Source organism: Sebastes umbrosus, chromosome 7 (genome assembly GCF_015220745.1).
Source record: "Sebastes umbrosus isolate fSebUmb1 chromosome 7, fSebUmb1.pri, whole genome shotgun sequence".
Taxonomy (NCBI): domain Eukaryota; kingdom Metazoa; phylum Chordata; class Actinopteri; order Perciformes; family Sebastidae; genus Sebastes; species Sebastes umbrosus.
In genome coordinates this window covers 33,192,139-33,211,744 of record NC_051275.1, presented here as the reverse complement: position 1 = coordinate 33,211,744, position 19,606 = coordinate 33,192,139, and the positions used below count along the sequence as shown (strand labels likewise).

The 19,606-nt window shown below is 39.5% G+C and overlaps 1 protein-coding gene across 1 annotated transcript in view; it reads right to left on the bottom strand.

The window, feature by feature from the left end:
• The window catches only part of myo7aa (myosin VIIAa), a 44,478-nt gene that overhangs the window by 23,195 nt on the left and 1,677 nt on the right, over positions 1-19,606 (bottom strand). Inside the window, 17 exon segments of the mRNA XM_037776074.1 lie at positions 859-951; positions 2,391-2,549; positions 4,441-4,578; positions 9,136-9,242; positions 9,389-9,524; positions 9,680-9,890; positions 10,666-10,808; positions 11,693-11,812; positions 11,923-11,999; positions 12,267-12,351; positions 12,519-12,587; positions 13,489-13,602; positions 13,969-14,111; positions 14,743-14,864; positions 15,434-15,618; positions 17,708-17,860; positions 18,536-18,649. Coding sequence (XP_037632002.1) covers positions 859-951; positions 2,391-2,549; positions 4,441-4,578; positions 9,136-9,242; positions 9,389-9,524; positions 9,680-9,890; positions 10,666-10,808; positions 11,693-11,812; positions 11,923-11,999; positions 12,267-12,351; positions 12,519-12,587; positions 13,489-13,602; positions 13,969-14,111; positions 14,743-14,864; positions 15,434-15,618; positions 17,708-17,860; positions 18,536-18,649 — 2,169 coding nt within the window.

Genomic DNA, 19,606 nt, shown 5'->3' with positions numbered 1-19,606 from the left:
GCTGATATTTTCCTTTAACCTCTGGGGAAAGAAGTGACAGTGTCACCATGGGCAACCAGCTAACGGATGTGCCTTTACCAGTGACCTCTGGACAACATCTGGCCTCACTGGGCGCGGAAACCAAAACACACACATATTTGCAGTACAAATACTCATATAACATTTAAAAACACACAGAAACATGTACACACCTGATGGGAACTAAAACAACTCTCTTGTCCACTAACACACACACTTTCCCATCAGCAGACATGTGACTAGAAACAATCGCAGCAGAGCCTCACTACTGGGATGAACTGGTTCATTACCAGTCAGCTGCAGCTCAGCAGCTTAAACAAGGACTTCCTCTGTATAATGTGTTGAACGCTCAGAGAAACAACTTAATTATTTTTATATTTACTATAATAATGATATAATAAAAATCTCTTTCTGAAACAGACTACCAATCTTCTTATCCAGCAAGATATATAACTTTCCTTCATCAGACAGTTGATATATAGAGACATTGAGGTTACAGGAGTGAGAGGATGTGACAAATTTAACAAAAGTACCCCGCTTGAATTTAACTGCAAATGTGCAGTTAAATGACATGTGTCTAAACCACCAGGACGCCAGATTTGGATTTTCATGTACTCACTACCCTCCAAAATGAGATGTAATAAATCTCTTCTAGTGAAGGTAATTTAAAAAAGCAGAGTTGGGGGTAAATTAATGATTAAAAACACTAATAGATGATTGATATTTATAAAAGATAAATAAACATTTTCCCCAGGATGCACCCGAATTTCTTAGGGCCTGTGTCCAACAAAGCGTCTTTTCCCCAACTGAAAACAGAACTGCCCTTTAATGCAGGAGTACCTTGAGGAAGATCTTGGTCTTTCCCATCTGCCAGTCATCGTCTCTGCCGAGCACGGCCACAGCGATTCTCTGACAGGTTCCCCTCAGGTCCTCCTGATGGCCGAGAGACACAACAACAGAACAAGAGAGAGAGAGATAAACATGTGGGAACTTTGAGTGTGCCAGCAGCCAGCTAGCAGCTCTGTGAGGCTTTGAGCTAAATACTACTAAATCTCTAGTACTGAGTATTTTCTCATTTTAAGAACTTGAATTTGAATAAACATAATAGAGAAATTATAGAGAAAAAAATAAATAAATATAGACCTAGCATATATCACCATTGAGACAATATGGAAAAGTATATATGATACACATTTTTATATCGTTTTGACGATATATATCGCCATATTGCCCAGCCCTATGACACGCACACACACACAGCAGCAGAGGGAGGGAGGAAACATGTCAGGTCCAAGGAAAACAGACTGCTGTTTGGGATTGTGGGAAAAAACTACATGGTGAGTAAACACAGTGTCACATGTGGTGTCATCTGATCTGATCTGTTCCAGGCGTCAGAAAACACTGTAACACAACAAACACACACATACACACTGTGTCCTAGCTGGTTTAGCTTCAGTTTGGTGTACAAATGATTTAAATCCTATTAAATCATTCTGGCTTCTGAGGGCGCCTTCACAAGCAACATTTAGTCCGTTTTAATTGAACTCTGCTGCGGTTCGTTTGGGCAGTTGTGAACGCAGTAATCGTACTCTGGTGCAGACCAAAACAACCGATTCGAGACCGCTTGCGAAGGTGGTCTTGGACCGTTTCCAAGCGATGGACACAGGTAAACGACAAGTTAACATGAGTCGCTTTTAATGTCATTCGAGAAAAACTGGAGGAGAAGGGATTAACAGCAGATCAGCGCCGAGTCAAATTTGAAAAATATTTTGAAAGCAATATTTCAAAGTCTGATTCCCTGCGTAGAAGTGTCAGCTCTCGAGACGACACACGCCCGTCAGCAAATTAATCTTTCTATTTGGTCCATTTTAATTTGTGCACTGTGAAACCGAACTGGACTAAATATAAAACTAACCAAAAGTATCTATTTCGCTCTGATCGGACTAGCCAAACGGGACTAAGACTGGTGAAACCGCCCTTAATCGTATTTCTGTATCGACCCAAAAAAATAAGATTTTGTCTTTTTGAGCTCGTCTTCTGTGACGGTGTTACTTCTCGGGCTGCTTGACAGATGATTCAGGTCCACGGTCTGTCTCTGCAGTTGAGACTTTGGACTGGTTTTCATTAATTTATTTCCTCTTTAGCATGAAAAACCATCCCATGAACCCTCAGAAGCTCCTGCAGACAAGTCGCCTAGCAACATAAAACAACCCATAATGCAACAGTCTCTGTAGGAGCTTTACAGCGGTACTGTCTCTAATCAAAAACAATATCTGCTATTAAGAACACATAACTGTCTAGTCCTCAAAAATGAGACGACCTTCCCTTTTTCAAACGTAATTATATTGAACAACAACACACACACACTCTACCTGTTTGTACGCCGGTTTGACTCCCGGCATGAGCACCCGGTAGCGGTCGACAAACTCCACGAAGGTGTAGCGGATGGGATATCCTGCGCGGCGGATACGAATGGTCTCCATCATACCCGAGTACCTCAGCTGACGCACGCACAGCTCCCTGTCAAACAACTACAGACACAAACTCTGTGAGAGGAAGGGCGAGTTTACCGACCTACAAAATCAGGTGAAACCTCACAACCCAGCTTAGCCTGATGAAGGTTAGAGGTCATCATCTCAAACTCCTTGTTAGAGGTGTTTAAATTAAAACAACTTTCAAGGAATACTTCACTCCCAAAACCACCATTTGTATATCAGTTACTCGCCACGCGTTACCTTGAATTCTTGAAGAAAACTTTCTGTTTTTCTTCCATACCTCCGCAGTGAACGCAGGATCAAAAAACACAGAAATGGCGTGATACAGACGAGTAGCGAAGTGTTTTAAATAGTCAGGTTTTAGCGAAGAATGCATGTGTTTGGGAAGCAGTGAGCATACGACTGGATAAGTTTGTGTTTTGTATTGTTTGTTGTGTATTTGTTGTTGAGTTTATGTATTTTAAAGGCCCATCTAGGGACAGGCATTGAAAATTATCTTTGGCTATAAATGCTGTGGTGTGTGGCGTTGGTTTAAGCTACAGTACATGTTTGTCCTTATACAAATAAACATTAAATAAATGAGACTTGGGTTGCGTCCGAAATTCCATACTAACTAACTAGCTATTTGGTACGCTAAGACAGTATGTGAGATATTTTAGGATGTCCAAACCCTTAGTATGAAACCAATAGTACCTGAATTACATACTATTTCCGGTGAAATATTACAATATGCAACGCTGGAGACTACGGCGGTATAAATATCCCACAATGCAATGCGGTAGTGGCGACAACATTCATAACGGATGTTGACGGACAACTCTGTAACACCAATGAGGCTTCAATTATAAGTATAAGATTTCACTTTGCTAGGCGTAAAAAATATATTTTTAAATAATTCAGACGTTGAGTCTCACAATTTTGGTCACAAGGTTGATACAGGTTACCATGGTTACATAGTACACATTCAAGGTAACTTGCGGTGAGTAACTGATATACAAATGGTCATTTTGGGGTAAAGTATTCCTTTAAAAGTTATATAATTCTGAACCACTGGATGAAACTTTCTTTATTTTTATTTTTTAGAAAATATTATTTTTAATGCATCTTGGGACTTGATTGACTTGGAACATCTTCACTTGTAAAGTTGCATGATCAACAGACTCCAGTTGGTGTTTCAATCCTTGTTCATACTGAATTTGCAGTAACTGGTAAAATTACTGATGAGAAAACACTGTTTGTGGCACATTTGTCTTCATTTAATACACTTTGATAGTGCTTTTATTGTTCATGGAGAAGAGATTAATGTCAAAATAAAAAGCATGTTAAACTTTTTATGGATTAATTTTATTCTGCAACCTCATATTAGTGATACAGAGAAATTATAATTACTGATGATGACCTCCCCAGTTACAAATAACTTAAAAATAAAATGTTTGACTTCATCTTTTGCAAGTGAATACATCTTAATTTCTCTTTAACTGTTCTCACATTTTGTGACACTGCAGCCTGAATTCAAGGTTTGGGCAAAATAACAGGAAGACGTGCAACGTGTGGAGGAACTAGTTTAACACCCGATGAAAAACAGTTTTAACACAGACAGACGTGGGTCAGACTAAATGTTAATTAGCTTCAATTTACAACTGTTTGCCTTAAAATGTTTTCATTCTAATGTGACCCTCCTCTGTAGCGGAGTTGTCACTGTGCATTAAGTCCATAAGATTGAATGTGTTTACATTATTTTGTCTACACCACATAACTCATAATTAATTTTAACATAGTTAGTGAACATGCTGAGAAATGTTTCGCTTGCCAGCGGCTGCAGAGTCAGTCGAATAGTAGCCAAGTGGTTTTATTTCTATTGCAGTAATCCCTATTATTCTATTATATTCTACTGTATTCTATTTCCATACAGAGAGCAGATACTCACCATAGGTTTCTTGTATTCGTTGGGTTTGATGCAGCGAACGAAGAAAGGCTGACAGACGCTCAGAGTCCTCATCAGCAGCTCCAGAGATCTTTTAAACTGACTGCTCAGAGTGGGCGAACGCTTCCTGGTCTCTGCCCCCTAAACACACACACACACACACACACACACACACAGACACACAGACACACACAGACACACACACACACACACACAAAGTGAGACAGGGTAGAAAGTGTCAGGGTCAGAAACAATGAGGATTCTTTCTCTCTTCCTGAGCTTTGACACTGAACCTTTTTCCTCTTTCTGTCTCTAAATGTAAAAGTATTTGTTGGGCTGATGTCGCCGGTTCAGCATAGAGCTGCAACGATTTTATAGAACAAACAACTAATCGATTAATCGAGACACTAATCGACAAATTAATTGGCAATGAAAAATAATCATTAGTTGCAACCCTAATTTAGAATTAAATACCAATTAAAAGTGAAGCTCAGTGGTGAAAGAAGTATTCAAATCATTTACTTTAATAAAAGTACTAATACCACACTGTTAAAATACTCCACTAGAAGTCCTGCATTCAAAACCCTTGTAAAAGTATATAAGTTTTATCAGCTAAATGTACTTAAAGTATGAAAAGTAAAAGTACTCATTGTGCAGTAAAATGTTCCCTGTCAGTGTTTTACTATTATATCTGATGTTTATGGATTAATATTATACTGCTGCATTAATGTGTATGTTGCATTTAACTCCTTTCTATCCTGTTGGGTAGTTTAATCTACAGCAATGCATCACATTTTATAAGATTATTATATGAGGAAAAACTGTAATCTGAGAGTAACTGAAGCTGTCACACAAATGTAGTGGAGTAAAAAGTACAATATTTACCTCTAAGATGTAACTTTACCGTGTAAACTTAGTTGAGTAGAAGTACAGTATGAAGTTACATAACAAGGAAATACTCAACTAAAGTACAAGTACCTCTAATTAATACTTAAGTAACTAAGTAAATGTATTTCACGTTAGTTACATTGCACCACTGGTTGCATCTTAAATAAGGCTATTTTAACATGATTTACCATCTGTATCTAAAATATCTGTTTGAAAGTTTTAAAAAATACATTGAACTTTGTGTACATGTGCTGATCTTACCGAGAGTTTGATGAGATGTTGCTGCTCTCTGCACAACCTGCTAATGCTAACATTAGCTTAGCTTAGCGCAAACACTGTAAATCACTAGAAACAGCGAGCCTAGCTCCACCAAAGCTGCGTTATTTACACCATGTTTGTGTTTATTTAACACGTACAGACAATATAAAACAAGACATTTGGTTTAGCGAGTAGTTGACTCGAGTAAAGAAGCTGTTTATTGACCAACAGCCGCTAGAAGAAGCTAGCTTCACCACATGGCTTCACCTCAGACACACGTCATCAGAGTTCAAGGTGTTGGTGTTACACCGGAAACTGTCCCCGGTAGATTATGTGTTCCCCCTTTACGTTAACTTAACTCCGGATATACAGACTTTTGTTAACTAGTTAGCTGACTGACATTAATGTAATCAAACATCAACATAAAAGGACAACAGAAATTAAACAAAACCAACATAAAATTAAAAAACACGCGAGAGTATGACAATAATTTCACTTAAACACGTTAAAGATATGCGTACATTCATTGTTTTCATTGCTTTTTTGTTTTGTGAGGAAGAAATTGTTGACAGATATAGATCCACTTCTTTCATAAATACAAAGAAATTAGGCATTTTTTTTTGGTAAATTTACACTTGTGAAAACATTTTTTATGTAAAAATAAAAAAATAAATAAAAAAATAACAACATTGCTACCACTTCCTTTCAAAATAAAACAGTCGGAAATGATCATGTCATTTTCTAGCAGCGAACGATTAATCATTATTTCAAATCGTAATTTATGTTGTATTCGCAATTTGAAAGGGTGTACTTTATAAATAGCAAGACCTGCGATTTTTAACTTTCCTAGATTTCTTGAGAAAAGCTGAAATAAATTGATCACACATTTATTAATAGTTAAATAAAATAAACTATATTAAGACAGACACATAGAACAGACTGCTTTACTGCTGTGAACATTGTAGTTCTGAATTTCCAGTATTTATTATACAAAGCTGTCCGTCATATGCTTAAGTTTCCTGTTAGCTGGCTACGTTGTTTGATTTATTTTGAAAGTTTTCACCGGAAATGGTGTCAGTCTTTACAGTGGTGGAGCTGAAGGTAACGTGTTTGCTGCCCTCTTGTGGTCAAAGTGAGGAACTACATCAAAGTGAAACGTCAAGTTAGACACGACAACATAACAGCATTGATATCACTTCCGGTCAATGCTTTCAAAATAAAACACAGAAATGTAGCGAACGGGTTAATCTTTATTACTATTATTATCGTAATTTATGTGTGTATTTAACACGTGAAGACATATAAAACAAGACATTTGGTTTAGCGAGTAGTTGACTGGAGTAAAGAAGCTGTTTGTTGACCAACAGCCGCTAGAAGAAGCTAGCTTCACCTCAGACATACGTCATCAGAGTTCAAGGTGTTGGTGTCACACCGGAAACTGTCCCCGGTAGATTATGTGTTCCCCTCTTACCTTAACTTAACTTCGGATATACAGACTTTTGTTAACTAGCTAACTAACTACATTATTGTAATTAAACATCAAGTCAACAGCGCTTTAGTGTTTCTTAGCAAAGTTAGCAAACATATTGTTATTCGAACAAACCGCCGCCGTTTGTTTGTCGCATAAATGGCGTGTCGTTTGTTTTATTTTGAAAGTTTTCACCGGAAATTATGTCTGTCTTTGTACTAGTGTAGCTGAAGGCAACGTGTGTTTACTGCCCTCCAGTGGTCACAGTGAGGAACTGCAATACAATACATTTGTGGTGTCACCAATAATCGTTATTAATATTAATATGTACAAGTCACTATTAGTGCAATTACTACAATTAGCATCTGTATTAGTAAAATATTTATTAAGAAAAAGTGTTTTAAATACAGTTTTCTGGTCTGGACATTATGCTACATGGTGTGTTTGCTGCCCTCTTGTGGTCAAAGTGAGGAACTACAGTGTCTAAGTTAGACACGATAATATAACATTGATTGATGTTTCCTGTCAGCTAGCTACGATCACAGAGGTTGGTTATGTAGAAAAAAATCGCCACTCTGTCGGTCTTGTTTATCAATGGTAAAAAAAAAATCATTAAAAAAAAAATCATTAAAAATTGCACAGAGTGATGCATCTTTCTTCACAAACCCATCTTTGGTGCAGTCGGACACCAGTAATGTGAAGAAGTCTGATCCTCCTTCAGATAAATACATTATTTAAATTAATTAATAACACACCTAATGCATATCAACCTGATTACTTAATAAACAATAAATAAATAAACACAATAATGTCTGTTAATTCATTTCTGATTGTTTCAGTTGGGTCACGGGTTTATTTTGATAGGATTGACCGGAAGTGCTATCATTGTTATTATGTTTAACTTGATGAATCTCATTGATGTAGTTCCTCACTGTGACCACTGGAGGGCAGCAAACACTCATGATTCTAAATGTTAACAGTCAGCAACACAACACAAAACTATTTTGGTATTTTTAATTATTAGTTATTATAATAATAATAATAATAATAATAATAATAATAATAATAATAATAATAATAATAATAATAATAATAATAATAAAAATAATAATAATAATAAATAAGAGATTTAGGACAATTTACACTAAATCTAATTTTGGTTTAATCTGATCCTGATATAACAAACAATTTAAGAATAAAACATGAGGAAAAAAGCAAAAAAAAGAGCTTTTTCAGACCACTTCTGAATTCACATGCCATTGTAACAGAAATAAAAATCAAGATGAGAAAGATGAATAGACGAACAGATGGAGAGCGTTTGGAGGGACTGGGACGTATCTTTTATTTTTACCTTGGGGGGAGTTCTGGCACGAAGACCTACTGAACTACCAGGAGAGTAACCACACAGAAACTGGCAAGAAAGCAGCACACGGGCATACAGAGGGAAGACAGAGAGGACAGCACAGTTAGCTTTGAGCTGGACTTTACTGGGAAACATGCAGAAGAAGGAAAGGGAGGCGATACTCTTGTTGCATTCTAAACCGCTTACTTTTCTTTTTACTTTTAGTACATACTGCAGCTGCCCTCACAAAATGGACAAATTTAGGACATATGTACCACTTTGTCATAATCATTGTACCTTGAACTTTGACCCTCTTGCTCATATGATGCCTTCAAAAGAAGCTCGTGAGCTTGTGTTTACAACATGTGAAGTCGTGTAAACGATGTGCTTGGCGTTAAAGTCGTGAGACCACCACTGGTAAGCAACGGCAATATTAACGTTACTGTCAGCGTCTAGAAGCTACAGAGGCTAACAATTTAGCAAGCTAGAAAGTGGGTAATATAATGCAGGAAATGCATAATGACGGAGGAAAACAATGAGGCCATTGGGAATATCAACATTTTCCTCAGACGTATTATAAAAGTATGAAGAAAAACAATATACGACTAAAATTACAATATATTAACTTATTATGCACCAAAAAATGAGTTTCCATGGCCTCCGCCCTTTAAACAGGTGTGTGTGTGTGTGTGTGTGTGTGTGTGTGTGTGTGTGTGTCTGTGTGTGTCTGTGTGTCCGTTACCATAGCGACGTCAGCCTGGAAGATCTGCTTGATGAACTTGTTCTTGGAGGAGTGAACCAGCTGGATGATGTCACCGTATAAAGTGTCTCTGTTCTTCTCCAGGAAGCCTGCAGGACCCACACACACACACATTACATTATAATAACATAAATAGTATTAACAGAAGGAAACACATTGGCTTCATTAAATATACGATATGTTCATACAGTAATAGAGGAACATTTTAATGGTGTGAGTGTGAAGTGAGTCGGACCTCTCGTTTCGTAGTAAACCACTCCAGCAAAGTGTTGGATGCCAAACTGGGTCTCGTGGTTGTTCTTTGGAGGGATGTAGTAAGTGTTGACTTTATGCTGAAAGTTCAGCTTGTTCAGCATGGTGGTGTCGGTGCCCTGCAGGACGCAATACAGACAAATGTACTACTTTTAAGTAAAAGTTAAACATCTTCTTCCACCACTGATGGTGGATGCTGATGACTGACCAACTCTAACATCTTGACAGTGTTGACCTTCGAGTGAATGATGATCAAATTAGCATCTGTGCGTACCCTGGGGAACCGGCTCTCCTCGTCGATGAGCGAGATGATGTTCATGGGTTTGATGGCGATCATGTCCAGCGCGTCCTGGTTGTCGGTGAACTCAATGTGCTGCCAGTTGATGTGCTCCAGGTTGTACTCCTCCTGCTCCAGCTTGAAGACGTGACGGACGAAGAACTGCTGCAGGTTCTCGTTGGCGAAGTTGATGCACAGCTGCTCAAAGCTGCAGGACGGAGGGCGAGAAAAGAAGACTTTCACCCTCAGTGGCTCATCAAGTAAAGAATGAGTGACAAGAAGGTGAGAGGAAGAAGTTTAACTTGACATTTATTGAAATTGTAAGAATCCAGTTTGACAAACACGGCTGCTCATGTCTGTTGGAGGTGAAGAAAACAATGAAAATCACTCTATATCTGGATCTATCTAAATGATAGAGTAGGAAATCAGTGCATAATGTGATTGGTCCTATAAAACTCTGTTAATATGAAAATAAAAATGTTGAAATAACATTTTGTCTCACATACGTTTTTCTGCTGCTCCCGTCCACAGCTGCTTTACCTCGCCGTCAGACAGCCCTTTCTAACAAGGAACTGAAGCCGTTATATTCCTCTCTTCAAAGCCACCAGACTCCATTCACAAAAACAGTCATTTTACCTCGCAGAACACAGGACTATACATACCCCAAAATCTGAACTAACCCTTTCAGTTATTTCCAAACTTTGACTCAGGTAGTGCTAGCATTCACATGATTCATAACCTTATTGATTAGCTTCGATTAGCTTACTTTGGTAACCTACATTACTGCTTTTTGCTAACGGCTGACTGGACGTTTCCATTTGAAAAAAAAACAGAACGCAGATGGACCTTTGAGACGCCATAGAATGAGAAGGAAATAGCAAACTGTGTGTGTGTGTGTGTGTGTGTGTGGGCGTGCGTGCGTGCGTGCGTGCGTGCGTGCGTGTGTGTGTGTGCGCATGCGTGTGTGTGTGTGTGTGTTGTACCTGTTGACCATGAAGTTCTCAAAGCCGAAGATGTCCAACAGTCCAATGGAGCGTCTGAGAGCTTTGGGCTGTGAGGACGTAGGCTTGTAAATGGCTGCATTGATCTTCTCCACGATCCACACAAACAAACGGCCGTAAATTCCCTGCACACACACACACATACATCAACAACACATAAAAAAACACACACAAGTCAAGTCACCATTCAATGCTTTAAAGGTCTCCAGCAGAGTTTCAGACCTCTATTAGAGCAATTGGAGCATTTTTTTTGTCTTGTGCATGCCGGTGACATACAGTAATTCATTATTCCATTGATCTACGGGTGGCGATGATGCGCTAAGAAGTGCAGCAAAGGCAGGGAAGAAGAAGACTGCTAGCTCTAAAACATGGATTTAAATAAAGCAGAATTTAAAATATTTAAAGTTGCAGTGTGTCGGACTTGGCAGCATCTAGTGGTGAGGTACCAACGGAGTACCCCTCTGCTCACTCCTCCCTTTCCAAGACTGTGGTAACGTGAGTTACCAAGTGTTAAACCGTGGTAATGGCATTGGCTTCGCTCAGAGTATCACAGTTTTGCACCCTGCGGCTCACATTACCACAGTTTCACAAGCATGTCGGAGAACTACGGTGGCCTTTAGCCGACGTAAAAACATGAAAGTCTCTCTCTAGAGCCAGTGTTTGGTTTGTTCGTTCTGGGCTACTGTAGAAACATGGCGGACTCCATTAAGAGGACCCGCTCCTTATGTAAATATGAAGGACTCATTCTAAGCAAACGAAAACACAATTCATATTTTCTTTATATTCCATTTCTGCTGAGAGATCCCCTGAAGTGTTACATACTGGACCTTTAAAATATTGGCTTTGCAAATTTTTATGAGGAAAGAAACTCATTCAATACATTGGTCGAAAAGAAAACTCCACAGTGCACCTTTAACCTCCTGTGATGGATCTTAGTTTCTGGCTCATATTTAAGGCCATACATGATAATGTGTTGATTATGTAAGAAACAATAATAAAAGACGGTCACCTTAACGAAAGCGTCCCGTACATCCAGAGCTTGTTCCATGCTGAGCGGGGTGGAGACGGTCTCTCCTCTGGTGATCAGAGTTCGGCTGGTCAGACAGTTCATCAGGTCCTTCCCATCCACCTGAAAACACACACACACACGCACACACATACACACACCGTTTAATCTTCGTCATCCTCAACTCATCTTCTAGAAGTCACACTAAAATGAAGTGTGTGTGTGTGTGTTACCTCCAGCAGCGTAGCAGCAGTGGTGAGGTGAGTGCTGCGGACGACCTCGCAGGCATCCAGGTTGTCGTAGGTACGAGCTGCGGGGTCAAAGGTCAACAGAGTATATAAGAAACACACAAATAAAAATAAGTTTTATAATTGAAGGCATTCGCTCAGGTGGGCTGTGGTGGCTGGACGGGAAGAACAATGTTCAGAGAGGGTGCGGTAAGAAAATCAACCTGAAACTATAGAAGTGAGGAGGTGCAGAGAGAGACCTAGAAGCACAGAGGAATCGTGAACTTGTAAACACACAAGAGCAGCAACAAACTAATATGTTGTGTTGTACAATTTTTTTTATATTTTACCTTCATATCTGAGGTTTCCCATGTGTAATATAGCAGCCAGCAGTTTAGAAATCTCCCAGTTCTCTTTGTCTGTGAACATTAGTACCTGCAGAACAGATCAAAGCAAAACTGTAAATCCTGATTGAAATTTATCAGTTTCTTTCAAATAAGAGTAATATTTAATCAATTAAAGACTTTAAGTAGCTACTAAGTGATAAAGTTACACCTGGAGCTGATGTCTCTTTGCTGTCAGTGTGTGGTTTTAATCAGTACCTTCATTGCAGAGCGGATGTTGGAGTACTCTTTCAAGTCGTCTCGGCCATCACACACTGTACATTTACCCTGCAGAGAAACAGAGAGGTAATCAAATATTAAATATCATCAATTTGTTAAGACCAATACGTTCTTTTGAGTATTTTGTCCTTTTATATTTCCAACTGTTATCAGGTCATTAAATGTACGTTATCAATGGTTATAAGCCTCATAGATGTGAGTCAGTAGGGCTCTGCTACACCCATTAGTAGGCTTTATCATCTATTCACATGGTTGATCACCGAAAGAAGGAACAAAAAAAAAACACGACAGCGACCTCTAGTGACCGTACTAATTATAACAGGAGCAAAAGTGGAAGTGATGCGCTGTAGTATAAACAGCGTGAAACTCCATATGGGTGGAGGTCGGGGACGATGGATGATGGGACACAAAACACAGGGCTGTTTTTCCCTAAACTTAACTAAGTGGTTTTGTTGCCTAAACCTAAAGAAGCTGTTTTGTTTGTGTTCAAAACGTAACGTTTCATTCAGTTCTACGTGTTAGAAAGTGTTGTTTTTAAGTTTTGCTTTCACTTTTACAACTTAGTAAGCCTCTACTGACCCACATCTATGATGGTTATAGCGAGAAATAACGCACATTTAATGGCCTGACAACAGTCGAATCATGTGCTACTTCAGTGAAAGAGCTCTTGCTGTTTGACTGTAAAGGACAAAACATCCCTGAAACTCTTTCTGCTATCCAACTCGTATTAAAGCTGGTGGCCGTATCTGAACTTCTTATCATCATCTCTTTTTTTTGTCAGTGTTTAAGGGTGAAGTTTCCCTTTAAAGCTGTCTGGATGTCCTAACAGTTGTCCTGACTCAAGTGACCATTCACTTACTGCAAAGGTCAAAGGTCTCAACAGCTAACAGGTTGCTAATGACGTGACTGACACAGCTTACACGAGGATGAAGGTGACGCGTTAACTCACTATGGTCAGGTAGGTGTAGTCGGTGGCTTTGCTCAGCCCCAGCTTCTTCTTTTCATCTGCAGTCATGCCCTTCAGCATGCAATAGAAGACGTGGTAGTTCCTCTCATCGCGGGCCTGCAGAGAGAGAGAGGACATCATCATTACATCTGATTAAATATTACATTCACATGTTACAGCAGCACAGACACGGGCTGAGAGGAAAGAAAACAGATACATAATTATTTAAATGAAATAAAAATAAAATAAGTATTACAAAAATATAGAGAGACGACATATAAAAAAAGCAATATACAATAAAATACTCTGACTATAACTTAAACTTAGGCCCTAGATGGACCAGACATCGTCCCTAAAGTGATGACACAATAGCTTCTACATTTAAACAGAAAAATGAGCTGGAAAAAGATGTCAAAATATTTAAATCGCTGTGAAAATCCTGAAGAGTCAAAAGTTTGAGCAGGTGGACAGGTGTTATCGTACCTGTCGACAGACTCTGGATTTCTCCAGCAGGTATTGCTCTATCTTGGCTCCCTCTATGGCTCCTCTCTTGTTGAAATGGATGTCGATGTATTTCCCAAAACGAGACGAGTTGTCATTGCGGATTGTTTTAGCGTTGCCAAAGGCTGGAAGATAAAAACAATAGAAACCAGTGATGATGATGATGTAATATGGATGCATGGATAAATGTGTATGAATGAACCCAGTTTTGACAGTGTTGAAGGTTGAACAGGTGTGTGAAACTTTGCATAAATAGAGCCAGGGCGGGCGTTTTATGTATATATGCACATAGGATTGCTAGGTGACCAGAACATTTGATCATGTTGTCCCAGAGTTCAACCTAAAAGGAGTCTTTTTAAGAGCAGAGCCAAGAAGCATGCAATAACAACACATTCTTATCCCGACTCGTCACAAACCACCGCTTTGACACCCCCCTTGGCGTCCCTTGATGTTTTGACATCAACACCCTTACTTAGGTTTAGGAAAAACTACACTGTTGGGCTTAAAACTACTACGTTTATAAAATGAAAATTAAACTGAACATTGTGAACACGGGACACAAATGAACAGCTGATTGTAAAGTGAAAGTGAAACTTAACGCACGGGACACAAACAGCGGTCTCCTGGATGAAAGCCTTGTGTTTGTTGAATGCCAATGGCTGTGACAATGCGTCGGTGTTTGACAGGCTGGCCATGAAAATGCAAACCGTGTGTGTGTGTGTGCGTAGGTGTGTGTGTGTGTGTATGAGTTCCTACCTTCTAGTATAGGGTTGGCCTCCAGGACCTGCTGTTCTATCCAGGAGTGTTGACCGCTGATGGCCGCCAGGAACTGAAGGATCAGTTTGGTGCTTTCTGTCTTCCCTGCTCCGGACTCACCACTAACAAGTCACAAATACACACACGCATTTTATTTTGGTTGGTACATTTGAAAAATGTTATGCCCAAGGTTTAATTAAATCCTCTCTCCTTTCTGACCAGTATGTAAATGCTTACACTGCACCACCAGAGTGTGTGATAATGCCACTGAAGATTTCTAATGTGACTATTCACTCTGAAGTCATACTGTAAAGTAGATACGGTGCAGGTAACCAAAAGCAGAACTGAAAATGTCTGCTTCAGTGTGATTTGGGTAATCAGTGTCTTAGGGGTCAACTGTCTGAGTTTTGCAGGTACTTGATCGTAATCCAAAATATTTGACAAATTAAAAGTTTGACCTGATGATGGTTCTAGATGAAAAGTTAAGGGATCACAAAAGCTTGCAAAGACTGAAAACATCTGCACCAAATTGCACGATAATCCATCCAATAGGTGTCGAGATATTTCTCTATGGACAAGGGAGGTAGACCGACCGACTGACCGACAGTCATCGTGGTTAAAGCTGAGATCTTTGCCACATATTGGAGATTTGAGCCACTTTTACCTGCACAACCTGAACTCTTTTGTATACCTGATGATGCAGCACTGGTCGCGGTTGTTCCTCTGCATGTTGAAGTAACAGTTGTCAGCAATGGCAAAGATGTGGGGCGGCATTTCACCAATCTTCTTGTTGGTGTAGAGGCGGATCTGGTCGGCCGTGTAGATGGGCAGCAGCTGGTAAGGGTTGACGGCCACCAGGATAGAGCCGGTGTATGTCTGCACACAGAGAGGAGAGCATGAGCTGATTTAGGGCTTTTTAAGGCCGATGTGATGCTGATTTTTTTGCAATGAAGCTGCATGTTTGAGCAATTTCATGCAAATTCTTAAGACAAGGTGGACAGCAGGGGTGGTAGAAGTTTTCAGATCCTTAAAGCTGAAGACTACCTGAAACCTACAAGTCAGGAAGGAGCATGAACCTACATATAAATTATCACTATTATCACTGATGTACGGAAGCCCTAAACGGACATTTTTTTAATGCCCTTATCTCGAGATCACAAATTAATTATGTATATGTATATGAGTAAAAAAGTACAAAATTGGTTTCCAAAATGTAGTGGAGTAGAAGTATAAAGAAGCACAAAATGGAAAATACTAAAGTAAAGTACAAGTACCTCAGAATTGTACCTAAGTACAGTAATTAAGTAAGTGTACTTAGTTAAATTCCACCTCTGAATATTTCACAGTAGAAATGTCAAACTTTTACTTTGGAATTAAGGAGCAATGTGTTTTATAGCACTTCAAGTATTCAGAAATATAGCCCAGCTATTTCAAGGTGCAAATCTGGGACCTTTACTTTCGATGAATCTCTAAATTGATACAGTAAAAATGATGGATTTTGTGTCTGTGTGCAGTCAGAGATGTCTTCTCTCGGCTCGGGCTGGCGGAGGGGAGATGAGGTGACGCATGTCTCGTAGCTCAGGTGGTGAAAGATGACAATGAGAACGGATCAGTGTTTCGCTACGAGAGAACAGACGGCCATGTTGGAAACAAATCAACATGCAACAACCAGGCTGCAGCGCTGAGAGAGCCAGTCCCATAAAACACGACACCGCCAAAGCTTCAACGATTAAGAAAAGTAGCTCTTTTACCCGCCAGGCCCATTTAGTTTTTAAGTCATGACATCCATGATTTCTTTTTTTTTCAATTTCAAGTTTATGAGGCAGAACACTGCTAACATGAAACCTTCAAAACATGCAACATACATGCAGTTAACAGATACAGTTCAATAGGAAATATACTGCATGTTGCTGTTTTTGAGGCCGTGCAGGTGTTTGCATTAAATACATGTATTAAGTGCACTATTTTCCGCTGAGGTGGGATCTGTCTCCAGCCATGCTTGACGTGCAGCAGCGCACTTACCCTGCCACCACAGTTTGTCTTCAGAGGAAACAGGAAAAGGTGAGGAAGAAGGAGAAGGAGGAGGGCAAGAGGGAGAATAAAGAGGCAAGAAGTTGAGATGAGAGCAGAAAAACAGCCAACAGCAGACGTCTGGGGTTGGATTTGTGAGATAATACTGAGGGAGTGTTACTGTACACCTGTCTACCACAAATATATATTTTATTTATGTTATATTTTATCCCCATATTTAAACGTCTGCACTATTTTGTGTCTTAGATTCTCATTTTTACTTGTTTTTTTTTTCTTTTTATACATATTTAATGAGTGTTGTTGGAGGGAACCTGAGATCTAATATTTTTATTGCCAACGACTGCTTTTCTGTAATTGTTGTGCATATGACAATAAATTATTAACTGCAAAAGTTATATCCACGGAAAGATTGCCCTTGTCTTGTTCTGCCTTCGAGTCATGACGGAAATATCAGAATTAGTAGCAGAGTGCACATAAATAAGCCAACAAAATGGGAAATCACATGCATAATGTGTGAATTTAATACCATATGCTCAATTTAAATCCTCAAATAAAAGATTTTTTTTCTCCACATTTGTGGTGCTTCTTCTGAAGCTGTATGACTCTGATTTACACCATGGTATTAACCTGCAATCTGTATCTGGATGAGAAAAACATGTTAATGCAGGTGTAAATATGTGCAGAATGCAATTTGATCATATATCAAATGCAATCTGTACAATTTAAAGAAAAACTCCAGGTCACCTACAGTAACTCTATGTGCTCTAATAGGTAGTAGTCTGCCAGAATTTGGGTTGTAATGAAATAATGAGAATGCTTACTAATGAAAACACTGGTGATCAGATGAATTTTTCTCAGTATCTGATGAGCAGGTTGTATAGTACAGTATCAGTGTGCAGCAGTAGTTTAAGAACAGTACTGCAGTAATACTCACATATATGAGTTTTTCTCTGTATCTGATGAGCAGGTTGCGGAGGATGCCAGCTTCGTTGAGGTCTCCCAGGCGGATCATGTCCTCCACACCGTGGATGGAGGTGGGATGCATGGGCTTGATGTTGGTGGCATTTTGGGGGGAGATCCAATGTTCCTGGTGGTGGTGGTGGTGGGAGGGGTGTAAATTTCACTCTCATAACTTGGATAATCAAATAAAATGGTGGAGGTTTATCATAGTGAACTATATAGTAGTATAAGGCAAATTTCAGACACAGTCTAGTAGGCTCCCACAACATAAAAAACAGTGTTTTTAAAGGTACAGTGTGTAGGATTTGGCGGCATCTAGTGGTGTGTTTGTAGATTGCAACCAGCTGAGTACCCCTCTGCTCACTCCTCTCTTTCCAAGACTGCGGTAACGTTGGCCTCGCTCAGAGCCCATCCTTACCATAATAACACTACTTTAGGAGCGACAGAAGTCTGATGGCGGGTCGCAGTACGACGGTTTAGCACTATGCAGCTCACGTTTCTGCAGTTTCCAAAGTGTGTCGAAGAACTACGGAGGCCTTCAGGTGACGTAAAAACGTGAAAGTCGTTTGGTTCGTCCGTTCTGGGCTACTGTAGAAACATGGCGGACTGTGAAGAGCACCCGCTCCCTATGTATGAAGGGCTCATTCTAAGCTAATGGAAACATGAGTCTTAGTTTCAGGTGATTATACACTAATGAAAACATAGTTATGAATATTATATTACATTTCTGCTAATAGATCCTCCGAAATGTTACACACTGGACCTTTAACTGAGTGTAACAAAAAAGTGTTTCATCACTTACGTTTCCTTCATCGTCCAACACCTGGATCTGTCCTGAGTCACAGAGTTTGACCACTGCGCCGACCGGCACCTCAAACTCCCGACCGGTCTTTAAGTCCAACCAGACATAGTCGCCCTGGAAGGAAATAAAAAATGAAGGCCACAAACAGGATAAGGATTGGGATCATAATTTAGTTCAATCCCCGTCAGAGAAAGAATCACAATTTTAAATCAAGGTCAGAATAACAGCAATGAGGACAATCGCATGAGGAATCAGAACCAGAAATGAACCATGACCTTATTACAGCATGCAAGTTGATTAGACCCATGATTATAATACATATTTCTGTGTTTAAATATCTGAATCATAACAACCATTTTCACACTGCACCAGGCTTAATACAGTCTGGAGACATGTGAACTGTGGGTTAAATAAGGCCTCATATCATCTTACTCTACAGCTATGGGCTGACCTTTACTTCCTTTACTACATTAATTGATGCTGTTACATTAAGACTCTGCAGGGTTAGTACATTAATTCTAGTATTTGAATAAATGGTGCAGTGTGAAAAGGGCGAAATGAACCCCGGATGATCTCTTGGTCCAGTCTGGACTGGAAGCTTCTGGAAAGGACAAAACACAACATGTGTACCAATTTGTCGAGGTGGACGGGGAGGACATCTAACCAGCAGACAGTCGTTATGTAGGAGAGGAAAGAAGGGTTAGTACAGACGGCTGAATGAACGCCATCAGCAGATATCGACACATCAGAAGCATTTAAATACTTTTATATCAGTATCAACCCTTCAGCCCCTGTAGGCCTGAAAGGCGGCTCTGAAAAGTTGCTCCGTCCTGGATGCAGGTAGTCGGTTACAATAACAAAACATACTGCTGTTCTGAATGTTTTCCAAACATCTGGAGAAAAGAAATCATGTTTGTCGTTCGCAACCAATGCTAACATGTATAGGTGCGTAAAACAAAGATATACAGCTAACCACACCAGAACCAAACAGAAACAGTGTTTTTGACTTTTATTTGCAGAGTTTTTTAGTGTTAAGAAAAGATTGAGTATACAGATCATCAGAGGAGAATT